Source organism: Rissa tridactyla, chromosome 4 (assembly GCF_028500815.1).
Source record: "Rissa tridactyla isolate bRisTri1 chromosome 4, bRisTri1.patW.cur.20221130, whole genome shotgun sequence".
Classification (NCBI taxonomy): Eukaryota; Metazoa; Chordata; class Aves; order Charadriiformes; family Laridae; genus Rissa; species Rissa tridactyla.
The window spans coordinates 55,143,684-55,155,947 of record NC_071469.1 but is presented as its reverse complement, the minus strand read 5'-3'; the positions used below and the strand labels follow the sequence as shown (position 1 = coordinate 55,155,947).

Genomic DNA, 12,264 nt, shown 5'->3' with positions numbered 1-12,264 from the left:
GAAGTGCCAAATCTAGACATTTCTTAAGTACCTCTAGGGCTAGTGACTCAGCCACCTCCCTGGGCAGGCTGTTCCAGTGCCTGACCACTCTTTCAGTAAAGTCATTCTTCCTAATAGCCAATCTAAACCTCCCCTGCTGCAACTTCAGACCATTTCCTCTGGTCCTGTCATTATTCACTTGGGAGAAGAGGCCAACACCCACCTCTCTCCAACCTCCTTTTAGGTAGTTGTAGAGGGCAATGAGGTCTCCCCTCAGCCTCCTCTGCTCTGTATTAGGCCCAGGATAGTTCTCCCATGGGTGAGTAAAACTGCCTGGGATACATCTCTGCAGAGCTTTCTCCAGGCTTGTTTCTAGTGAGGTGTTTGGTCCCCAGAAGTTGCCGATACCAATGGGTTCACCAGAAGTAGGAGGTGCTGTGCTCTGCTGAATCTCCCTCTTTCCCTAAGTCTCCTTTATGCACAGTTGCCCCGCAGAGCCTCTCCCAAGAAAGGAAAAGGACCCAGCGCGCTGGGTCATAGCGCCCTGGGCTGTGTGGAGCTTTCAGCAGCTCCCTTACTGGCTTGCGGCAAAGCTGTGAGCACTTCTCTGCCCTCCCATTTCTATGGAAGCAGGGCCTTTGGACCCTGTAAACAATTCAACATCCTTTCCATGCTCCAGAGCGAGGACTCCACCAGGGTTTTGTGTCCTCATGTGCTTGTAAAGAGGGGATTCTGCCCTGAGTTGCAAAAAAAAAGAGGCTTTAGTTGAAATTTTCTGACAGGAAACTGGTAATTGCTCTCACAGCTGGTAGAAGGGTGGGACAACCAACGCAGAGGGGTTGTTGCTATCATTGCAGTATCCATGGGTACATTCATGTCCCACTGACGGTAGTCATTCTGTTTTTCCTTGAAGTTTTGTGAAATGGTGTCTGCTCCAGAGATGAGTCGCTGGGCCGGGCCGATCATCGATGTTCTCCTGGATTACGTGGGTAACGTGCAGCTCTGTTCCCGGCTCAAGGAGCACATTGACAGCTATGAGGACTGGGCTGTCATTAAAGAAAAAGCAGGTATGGTCACCCAGGAGAGAACCTGGCAGAAATAGTCCCACTATTGGATTCAAAACCTCAGATACCATCCCCCCTTAGTATTCATCCCTTAAACTTGATAGAAGACTGAATTACATTTTGGACCAGGTAGGATGTACAAAAAAGAGACATTGGTGGGGTGTCACTGAATCTGTGATGTTAAATTCCTCCCTCTCCCAAGGAGAAGCAGTCTCACTCAAGTTTAAACCTGTTCCACTCATGTTTCTGTCCTGCCTGTCTTTCAGAACCCCCACGACCTCTTTCCCATCTTTGCCGCATCAAGGTACGAAGCCTGGTTGGAAGAAACCGCATTAAGCTTCTCAATACCTTGCCTCTCCCGGAAAGACTGATTCGATACTTACAGCATGATTACTCACAGTGATCCCAGGCACTCTGGACACGCAGCGGCTTCCCGGCATGGCAAACCCAGCGTCATCAGCATGGCCAGGGCGCACATCGTGCACGGTGGGGAGGAAATTGCTGCTGGCTTGGTCAAGCGCCCTCCAATGACTAATCTAAGAGAAATATGCTTTTGAAGCATGAGTGAGAAGAAAACGGAGGAGACAGAGAGCTAAACATAGGACTGTTGTTAGGTTTTTCAAGAGAAAATGCTGACGATTCACCTCAGAGCTTGGTCTGCAAAGAACAAGAAGTGAAAGCCAACACTGAAAAATGAGTAGCGCTGAAGCAAGTATCAGTGAGGAATTCAAAGGTATCCTGGGGTTGTGGTGGAGCTTAGCATCCTTGCTGTGATCACAATTCAGAAATTGTCAAGAGTACACATATTTGGGAAAACAATCACATTTCACCAACTGAGATTTTTATTTTAGTTTCTATTCTACTGTTTGGTTTTCTGCTAAGTGTGCTGGTTGCTAGTTCTCTGATACTTTGACACCATCTGGCTAACAATTTTACTTTCATTTTTTGGACCTTTCTTATTGAGTACTTGATTTCTGAACATTCAAATATCAGAACTTTTTAATAGACTGAAATACAGAAATGCTGATTCCTTTGAAAGTCAAGGAACGGTTAATTTAAGAAGGATGTAAGAATTGCAGTTGCACATAGCGAATACAGTTCATTTTGCATTACATTTGCAATAAGAAGTAGGTGAAATTCTGCTTGAGAGAATTTCCTAGACTGGAGATTTTAAAGCAACTCTGAGCTCTTTCTTCTTTTTTTTTTTTTTTTTTTTTTTTTTTGGTGTAAATTAGAAGTAGCTGCACTGTAAACAGTAGCTTTACTCTGTCAGGAAGCTGGTGTCAGAACATGACAAAGCCATAGAGGACCAGGAACAGAAAGTGATGTGAACGAGAGAGTCAAGGTACGTAGGGAGAGGCAACATTGCTAAACCAACTTTACCTGTTCCTCCGCTAGAAGATCTTGTCCCTACAAAACCCAACCTCTCTTAGCTCCTTGGACCTCTGTGGCTATAACAATACCATCACTGTAAGAAAAGAGAGATTATTTTGGAATTATGAAAGTCAGACTTTGACATTTATGAAAATGAATACCCATAATTAGGCTTCCAAATCCTTATTCAGGTGCCTGAACAATGACATGTTGCATGCACCAGGTGTAGTTCCACTTAAGCCAATGGGAACCACATTTTGTGTCCAATATCACTGAGGCAGAATAAAAGTCTTAGGATTTAGTCCTGAATTTCCTGACTTTGGAAGTTTGAAGTGTCTATTAGCTCCCTTTAACACTGATGAAAGTTATTATCTCAGCTTCTTTGAAAATTAGGTCACCTATTTACAGCTCAGGTCCACAACTGATTTATGGCAGTTTAACAAGTTACCATCTATCAGCTGAACTGCTATAATTGTCCGTGAAATTCTTTTATTGAAGTTTTTAACAAGTCACATTCCCTCACAGCTGGGGAGGCCGAGGAGCCCATGAACAGTTGTTGGCAGTGACTACAGCTCAGTTGACAGGTGTGACTTGCTGCACCACTGATTCAATGGGTGCCTCATTCCTGACTAGGCACCTAAGTAAGGATGGAAGAGCCTAAATTTTGGAACTATGTCTTTGCAGATCTTATGCTAGAAGGACACTCATTCTTACCTTAGGTGACAAAGGAGCTGTGCACCATGGTTTGTTTCAATTCTCCACCAGAGACCTGACAGATCTGGTTCTGTTTGCTGGCCTGCATACCATCCATGCTATCAGATAGAAATGTAAGTAGGGAAAATGCATCGCACCGAGTTTTATTTGTGTGGAGTTTTATGCCTTAACACAGGACTAAAAGTGTGTTGCACACATGTAAGTCTGTCTGGGCACATGAGTTCAGATTCTGTGATGGTTTTGTGTGAAATGTGTTCAGCAGTTATGGGACAGAATGTGAGAAGAAGAACTGGTTACAGCTACAGGCACCCTGTCCATAGCTGTCCCCTTCCCAAATGCAAAAGAAGTTGAAAAAACAAGAGTTTCAATTCACACAGAACAGCGATCTTCTTGCAAAGCTTTGGAAAGGCAGGTGAGATTCCTCCACTGCTGAAATTTCATCCAGTGACTTCCATTACTACCAGTTTAGGATCTACCCCCTTGTCTCCTGCAGCGTGAACAGGGAACTGCTTCAGGTTGGAAAAGTACTGGGTGGAGGGAAAGGGATGGGGAACAGGAAATCTTTAGACCAGTTTTGCCAATGAAGGCCCTCTATTGGTAAGCAATATCTTGAGAGATGGAAAATGACCTGTGGAGTTCGAGCATCTCTCACTTTATGGGGCTGAGCAGCTGGATCTTACTCATATTGATATAGATCAGAAGAAAATTCCTTGAAATTAAACGAGTGTAACAGAGCAGAGTCATAGAGGGTAATGGATACAGACACCACTTGTTGGAAACCATTTACTTAAATGCTTTTTTAGTGTGCAATGACAGCCCTGGAGACCGCTGGCCAATAGAAGGCTTCACAATCACCAACTGCATCTATAACCACAGGGGTGGAATTTCATAAGCTATCCCAAACTGGGAATTTCCCCTAAGCCAACACTGTTATGTACACAAGTCTCGCGAGTTGCCATTTCTTTTTACGTCGTCAGAGAAGTTGAAACTGGGTTTGAGCGGAGCAAATATGGAAAGTCCATTTCTTCTTTCAACCAAGAGACCTTTGTCTCTATTGGGAACCCATGTTCTGGTTGCTCGCAACCATCTGTCCTGAGCAGGAGAGCACTGGTCTGATGGGAACATACCACAACTGCAGGAAGGATAAGGGCACACTGTGCAAAGAAACTGAGGAGGGAAGAGGCTACTTGAGGGGAAATCTGGTGATTACAGTGCTATTAAGTCCTTTCTGCTTGATCCTTAGAGCAAATCTTCACACACTCAGTTTACATTTATTCGCACTGAAATGGACGCTACCTCTCCACTCCAGTCATTGACACAATATTTTGTGCACAATACTGAATCTGCACAAATTCAATGTATATTTAATGCACCTGTCTAGAAGTTACAGTGAAAAGACAAATACCCCAAAACCCAAACAAACCAGGCTTTGTAAGTAGATCAGTAGTTCTAGTGCAAGGTAAAGTGACTTGTTTTTACCTAGTGTGATAGATAGACCCCTTCAGAGATGATGACTTTATGTGAAATGTTCTCGGAATATTTCATGACCAGGTTACTGTACTTTTTTTTTTTTTACCGCAACATGTGCAATTCACTTGATGTTCTTGTGCACTTTTTTGATTTTTTTATTTCATTTTGTATGAAAGCTTTTTCATTTACCTCTCCCTTCCTGTTATTTATAAAAGCTATTGTGGTTTTAACAGTTTAAGTTTGCATTGTTGTAGTAAAATAGCAGCTCTAGAATGTTATGTTTCCATCTTTCAAATAAAGTATGAATAAACAAGTGGATTCTGAAGGGCTATCAGCTGTCCTGAATATCAACATTGAACAACCAAATACAAAAATAGTCAGGAAAAGTCGGAATCAACAATGTTGATGTTAATCTCAGGGGTGAGAGAACAGTAAGTATGGCTACAGAGGAGACAGAGTTGCTATTCTTTGCAAACCTTTTGGAAAATCTCATGCATCCCCATTCATTGATTTCAAATATACTTAACAATTGTCTTCTGTTCATTTGTGTTTTACTTCACTGCTGCTCCAACTCAGAGCCCCAGCAAGGGCCACTGCCTGCCCTGGGCTGGGAAGGGAAGTTCCATGTCACAAAGGATTTTAAAAAGTAACATCCATTTAAATCTGAGGGTAAGTGCATAAATATCTGTGTGTCGGAGGTCATTTGGAATGGTCTGGTTCAATCCTTCATTGTAACTTAAAAATGTGCTATTCTACTACATGGAAAATGTACAGCAAACATATATTCAAATAAGAAACAGTTCAAAAGAAGAAAAAGAAAACAAAGAATTTAATATCCAGGAGGTAGAAACCTGATTTTAACTCTCTTCTTTCTCTGGATTTCTTCAGAAACAAAATTCCTACGGAGGCTATCCACTTTGCCAAGTATTTTAATTCTGATAGAAATCCACATTCTGGTGCAATTCGCAGCACTTTCAAATTTCCCTTCTGAACTCAAGCAGCAACACTTGTCCACAGCAATCACTGCAATACTTGTGGTTCGTGGCACGACCTGCTCTGGTCACCCAGATGGAAATCCAGACCAATGCCAAGGAGGCTGCTTTGCATTGACCGCACTTGGACAGGCTAGCATCTGGCTTCACCTGGATTACAACGGTGCCACAGAGCTATTGGTGTGAGAAAGCGCTCCTATTTCCATGTAAAGAATTCTTTGCCTGCAGGTCTGCAAATTCAGAGCCATAGTTCTCCTCCCATCAACTTCAACAGGAGTACTGCCCCTGGTTTCTGTTAGCTTCTTCTCGTGGAGAGGGGCAGAGTCTCCTCATGGATTTTTTTTTCCAAAAAGACAAAAAGGGAAAGACATCTAAATATATTCATATCCTCACTTCTGGATCAAGAGCTAACCTGATTTTAACCCTTCGATCAGCTCTTTACCACCTTGCACCTTGCATGTAGTTGCAGGTATGTGCTACCAAAGCCATTTCCTCTCCTATAGGAGTAACCTGTACAGGCTTGATACATATATTAAGTGCTGGTAGCAGGGAGAAAGCACCAAAAGCCATGTCTCTGTCTACTTTTGGCCTGCTGGACTAACACATTACAGACGTTATTTCCATAAAAGTAAACATTGGTGGGACGTACTGTGAGGTTGGGGGAAAGAATGAGCTATTTTTAGCCTGAGAGTAGTTCGTATCCCAATGAAAGTTGCAACCTGGTTATGTAACACCACGCCCCATCAGAAGATCCAAAATGATACTCTATAATTGCTTGATACAATAATTTTTTCCTGACTGAAATGCGCTCAAAAGAAGCGTTGCCTGTTTTTCCCCTTATAGAGATGCGAAGAGTCATAGGAAGCCATGCTAGCCAGAGACCAAGACCATCAAGGCCACTTTTTATTGAATGCTGGGAGAAGTTCCCATTAGCTTCAGAAAGAGCAGGTTCAGGCCCTGGGACATCACAGGTGCCCATTCTCTGGCCCTTTTTCCCCCATAATCCACTTCTCTGACCTCAGTGATTTACTCCAGTATAACTGAATAGATATAGACCTGCAGTATTAAACCTTTCAGATCTCATGTTCTGTGCCTTAGCACCACTTTCTCCATGGGCTTAAAAGAAACCTAACTTAGAAAAAAAGAAAAAAACTATTAACTTTTCTAATGCAAATTTCTTAAAATAATTGGGAAAACAACGGGCAAACCATTTGCAGCCAGGTCTTGTGATAGTATCTTAAAATCAGGCAAGATAAAAGATGTCTGCGAGCCAGAAATCAAGGCAGGCTATTCCATTTTTTCTTCTATCATACTTTATGGCTTTGTATTCAACTAATACGATTTCTCATTTGTTCTGTTGATGCAGAACATTTCAGGATGTGGAAATTCATCCTGCTTTCGTTTTCACCAGCTTAACAACAGGTAATTTCCCAGCCCCAGCAGAATTACTTTTGATTTACCTCACGCTGAATAGGCAGAGATTTCAGTCCTCATATCCACCCACCAGTTGCAAACCAAACCTGCCTCTACCCAGTGGGGCAAGAATAAACAGACTGCATTTGCAGAATTACCGAAATAAAATTACCTCCTTTCTTCCCTTAATTTTTTTCTTTTAATTCTCTCAGTGTTTACATACAAGAAGAGCTTAAATCAATCCACAGCCGTGGTTTCTACATTAAATACTGTCCTTCCAGTCTCTTGCACGCAAAAGGAAGTGACCTGAATATCTTGACTTCTCCGGAATTACTTTAGAGTACAAAAACTCTTTGAATGGGTTTAATTCATTTCATTTTGCTGCTGCCGCCATAGGGCAACCCCGAGAAGATGTTCCCACATGGAGGAGGTCTCCTAGGTGTTACGAGTGTGGGTGTGAATGGCCTGCAGCCCTGCGCGCTGCGGCTCAGACAATGCCTGTCGATGAAAGAGCCCTGCTTTGCCTCATCCTCCATCCCACCAGCTTCGTAAGGCTTATTCCCGATTTACACCCGTGCAGTGAGAGGAGAGCGGAGCCTGAGTAGCTTCCCCACAGTCACTAATTCACTCCAACCCACCCAAGAGGAAGAGGGTGCGATTGCCGGCCTCGTTCCCTCCATGGTGCCCAACCGGGCGTCTCAATTCACCCTCAGGAGCTACCGTGTTCGCTGTGACTCTAAAACCCGCCACGACCCCGGGGGGCTAAAGATACCCGAAAACATTGAAGATCGGTGGGGGGACGGTGGGCTTCGTGGGGATGGGTTTCAAAACCACGGGCCGGTAGAGTTTCTGCCCCGTGCTGTCGGCCTCCTTGCAGAAATGCGGCACCTCAGCCGGCAGCGCAGCCACACTCTTCCTCCACAGCCCCAGCCCGGGGAATGGCGATGGGGCCAGCGTGCCCGGGGGCTGGTACACCCCCGGCCCGGGGCAGGGGAAGGGGCAGCAGGTCCAGGCACCCGCCCGGGCCGAGAGGACGCCAGCAGGGTCCTTGTCCCCGGCATGCGGGGCAGGCTCAGAGGGGCTCTCTGGGCCGGCGGTGTCTGAGCTGCGTTTGCTTTTCTTCCCCTCATAGGGAGGAGGGTCTTTGGGGGCCGGGAGTCCCTCGATGCCGGCAGGAAAGGCCCTGGCCGGCAGGCTCGGGGCTGGCCGCGGCTCTTCCCAGAAGGAGGCGGGGAGCTGTCGCTTCCTCATGGGCACCTGGTCCGGCCTGGCTGCCTCGGGGTTTTGCTCCTGCAAAACCCCTTCCCCGGCGAGGCTCTCCTCCGCCCCAGCTGCCCGCAGCGCCTTCTCGGCGGTAGCCCCACCGTGGGGGCTGGGGTCGGGCAGCTCAGGCTGGGGGCCACGTCCCCTGTCCTCCGCCACCCTGCGCCAGCCGCTTTCGGGGGCTTTGCCGGGGTGGCACCGCGGGATCCGTGAGTACTTCTGGGAAAACCGCTTGAGCTGCTTCTGCAAGTATTTTCTGTGGTCAACCGACCGGCGACAAGGAGCCGACTTATCCAGAGCCGCTTTGATGTCGCTGGAGGCCAGGTTGACGAAGTTCAGGAGGGTCTTTACCTCGCTGTCTGATGCCATCTCACTGGATGTGCCGTGCAGAGTTTCCCATGAAAAGTTTATAATCCGCCTCTGGACAAACCTGGGAAAAAAAACGACGGGCAGACTTAAAAGCGGGAAGCCTCAGTTCAAATAGCACTAGGCAAATGGAGGGAGGGTGGAAGTGAGGGAATATGTCAAACTTCTCAGCCACACAAACAAGTTGTCCATCAGCTCACCTCCGTGCTGGCAAATTCCCGGCAGAGCCGCCGTGTGCCCGCAGCCCACTGCCCCGCACTGCTGCCCCGGCACGCATGGTCCGGCGGACGCCGGCCATCCCGGTGCTTAATCTTGTTAGATAGCGCTTAGGTGGAAAAGAAGAAGCCGGGGCGGCTGCTCCCACCTCCCCACAAGCAATCACGGACACTCACCCTGGCGCGCGGTGGCTTTTCTGGCCGGTGCTGGCGGCGTTGGCGGCGTCGCTGGGGAGAAGAGCCCCTTCCTTGCTAATCTCGTTAGGCAGGTTACACACCACCAACCTCAGCGGAGGCAGCCGGGGCCCGCCAGTGTTTGGACGCAGTTTAGCGAGCACTTGAGCAAGCTGAATGAATATCGACTCCGGCGAGTTCGGGGCTCTCCCAGGCCAATCAGAAGCCACTTTGCCAAATACAAAGCATCCCAATCAGGCATCAGCCTCCCCTCCTCGCATTCTTTGCCATCACAAATTGTCGCCATGGCGACAGCCACAGAAAGACAGCTAATAAATACAATAATTTCCCCACAATTTCTACCATTCTCCCCTATCCTCTTCACCCCTACCGAGGCCTTTCTTTTCAAAAATGGCACAAGCTGAAGTGAAAACGCTGAGGATGAGTTAGGAAAGTTTTGACACCGTTTTCTCCACACTCCCCAAAGCTGTCTGAGGGCTGATACTAACCATGCTTCATTGGCACAGGACAATGTAATACGGGGGACTGGGCTAGCCTACTTTTAACCGTTCCCCATCAGAGCCCTTTTTTTTTTTTTTTTTTTTTTTTTTTAAGGGGAGGATGATGTCAGAAAAAGGTAGGAAAGGAACAAATCTCTAAAGAGATGTGCAGATATCCATGGAAAGGGAGCTTGAGCGCTCAAGAATCTTGTCTTTATGTTTGCCCCCTCAATTGAGTTACACAAAAGCTGAATTACCCATTCAAACTACCCGGACAAAAGGATGGAGTTGGATAGTACTCTTGCATCTGTAGTCAAACAGTTAGAGACTTAAATCGAGTCGTCATGATGGAGAAAGAGTTAGACAAAGCCCATAGAATTGCCATCAGCAAACATTTTCCTGTGTCATATTAGTGGGTCTCCATGACTCCCCCTGGCCTAGGGACAATAGCACAAGTTTGCACACTCGACTACTGTCACCCTGCCAACGCTGGCAAGGAGCAGAAACAGGACAATCCTTTAAGGGGAAAGCATGCCCGCTGCAGGGAAGGTAAGAAGAGAGGGAAGAAAAGGCGTGTGAAATGCTAATTGAGCTGCTTCCTTTACTGATCCAGAGCTATGTGAGCCCTCCGCCTTCTCGCAGGCTTGTCCCTAAGGGGTGGCAATAACTTAATAGCACGGTAAAACCAGGAGCTGGAGGAAGAGGAGAGCAGAAGGGCTGCCCTCAGTGTGCACCGGACACAGGACACAGAGCCCGTGTGCCAGCCTGGGACCCGCTGTCTCGTGTGGCCAGAGCAGCACTGCTCCCCATCTCCAGCCCGCAGCACCCTGCGTGGGAGAAGAGTGGAGAGGGGCACAGGAGGTGTGCACCCACCCTCAGGGAGGTGCTGCCAGCTCTGGACTAAACACACACATGCCTTGGGGAAAGCAGGGACTGAAGTCCAAGCCGTTTTGAAAGTAAAATCTACCTTACTGATATAAAGCACCAAAAGCCTGAGAACTGAGTGTTGAAACCAGCTACATTTTATGGTTATTTTACTGTATTTCTATTACTTTCATTTTCCTCAGAGAAGGACAAGATTCAAATTATAACAAACTCTGGGCAGAGGCCTCAGGGATGACTCTTCAGTGTCCCCATATTGGTGTGCCCAGTGCTGCCATCGCTATTCACATCATTTCTCCCAGTCTGTCCCGAGCCACATGTGCTGGCACCCGGGCTCAGGTGTCTCAGGTCTAGGGAGATCCCAGGGCCAGGATATCCTGCAGCAGAAGATGCTACAGAGCCTTTGGCACTGTGGCAGGCTGCAACACAGTGGCTGATTTGCCATCACAGATGTGCCTCTCCCCTCCCAGCTTCTATTTCAGAAGCCGTTCATGCCGTGGGAGACCTGGGGCAGCTAGCTCTGCCTGCAGCCTCTATCATCTGCCTCGCGCCAGCATGAGAATCTCTGCACAATCTTCTCCATTCTGCTCATTTTGTCGGAGGTCAATTTCCAGTCAACCTGCCTGAGCATCTATTTCGGGGCCTGGCCCCTCTGTGACCCAACAGAGATCCTTCTCTGCAGCTAAGGCTACCAGGAGAGCTTGTCCAGCTCATTGAGACATGCATGCCAAGGGATCACATCTCTGTTTTTAGCAACCAACTGCCTCCTGTGCTTGAGCATTTGAACACAACCTGCACATCAGGTCGCACAGTGCAGTCTCTAAACAGATCTAGTTGGTTGCCCAAGGGGGTGAGAGGGAGAGACAGAGAAACACAGGACAGGTGCCTGGAAGCAAAGGATTGTCTCAACATGTTAATGAACTATGTCCTCAGAGGCCTGGGAAACTCATGCCACATATTATGAGACCCTATATCCAATCACAGGGGCTCAAGACCCACGGGCTGTGCTCTGAGACTGAGGGCTAGTGGGCCAGTTAGATTGAGGAGAGCTGATGTGGCTCTCTTGCTTACTGGAGGATAAGGGAACCCTGACACCCCTCCAACACACCTATTGCAGAGGCCATCTCCAAGCCCCCAGACTCCAGTCATGCCTGTCCCCTCCTGGAAGGATGCTTGCTCAGGACTTGACTCCTTTGGCACCACGTGGCAGCAGTGGAGGGGCTCCCCGTACGCCGTTGCGCTCCCTGCTCCGGCATCCCATTCCCCTGCAGCTGAGTAACGGCGGGGAGCCGGAGGGGAATGAACTGGAGAGCAGGATTTAAAAACCAGAGCAACCCACCCTTTCAAGGTCAGACTCAGGTTGAGCTGCACAGAGTTTTCTCTAAGAGGCCACCGGAGCCCTTTTGTTCCTCACTGCTCTCGCCATGTTCATCCCAATGTACATGTGAAAGGAACAATTAACAATAGGGCACTCCTCTCTGAGGATCCAATGCACTTTGAAGTGTCCACCAACCAAAGGCTCAAGAATGATACATCATTTTCCACTGTGAACGTGTCAAACTAGTACAGCAATTGAAAAAATGTCTCCACATGCCTTCCCAGCATGCAGACAGGGACCAGCTGGAGAGCCACTTCATAGCCGACATGTCACCCCCTGACAGCTGTCTTCTTGGGAATTTTTGGTATGTGAAGTTTTCTAACTCCTTTTTTTAAGTAAAACACAAGAACAAATCCATTCACTTCAAAGTTGCAGCCAGGTCTCTCCTAAACTCACGGCATTTCCTTCAAGACTGAATAAAGGAGAGAGAAAAGAAGATTTCCTTACACAAAAATATCTGTGAAGTGTTTTTAAAGTGTC

General features: G+C 47.3%; 2 protein-coding genes across 2 annotated transcripts in view; one reads left to right on the top strand and one right to left on the bottom strand.

Annotated features, from left to right (window-relative positions):
• Positions 1 to 4,919, top strand: part of ASB2 (ankyrin repeat and SOCS box containing 2) — a 32,683-nt gene extending 27,764 nt beyond the window's left edge. Inside the window, exons 9-10 of the mRNA XM_054200781.1 lie at positions 893 to 1,046; positions 1,310 to 4,919. Coding sequence (XP_054056756.1) covers positions 893 to 1,046; positions 1,310 to 1,446 — 291 coding nt within the window. The 3' untranslated portion in view covers positions 1,447 to 4,919. The remainder of the gene's footprint in view (positions 1 to 892; positions 1,047 to 1,309) is intronic.
• A 2,849-nt stretch (positions 4,920 to 7,768) lies between these two features.
• On the bottom strand, positions 7,769 to 8,638 carry FAM181A (family with sequence similarity 181 member A). The gene has a single exon (XM_054200804.1). It carries the CDS (start codon positions 8,636 to 8,638, stop codon positions 7,769 to 7,771), a length of 870 nt encoding a protein of 289 aa, XP_054056779.1.
• Positions 8,639 to 12,264: the final 3,626 nt, after the last annotated feature.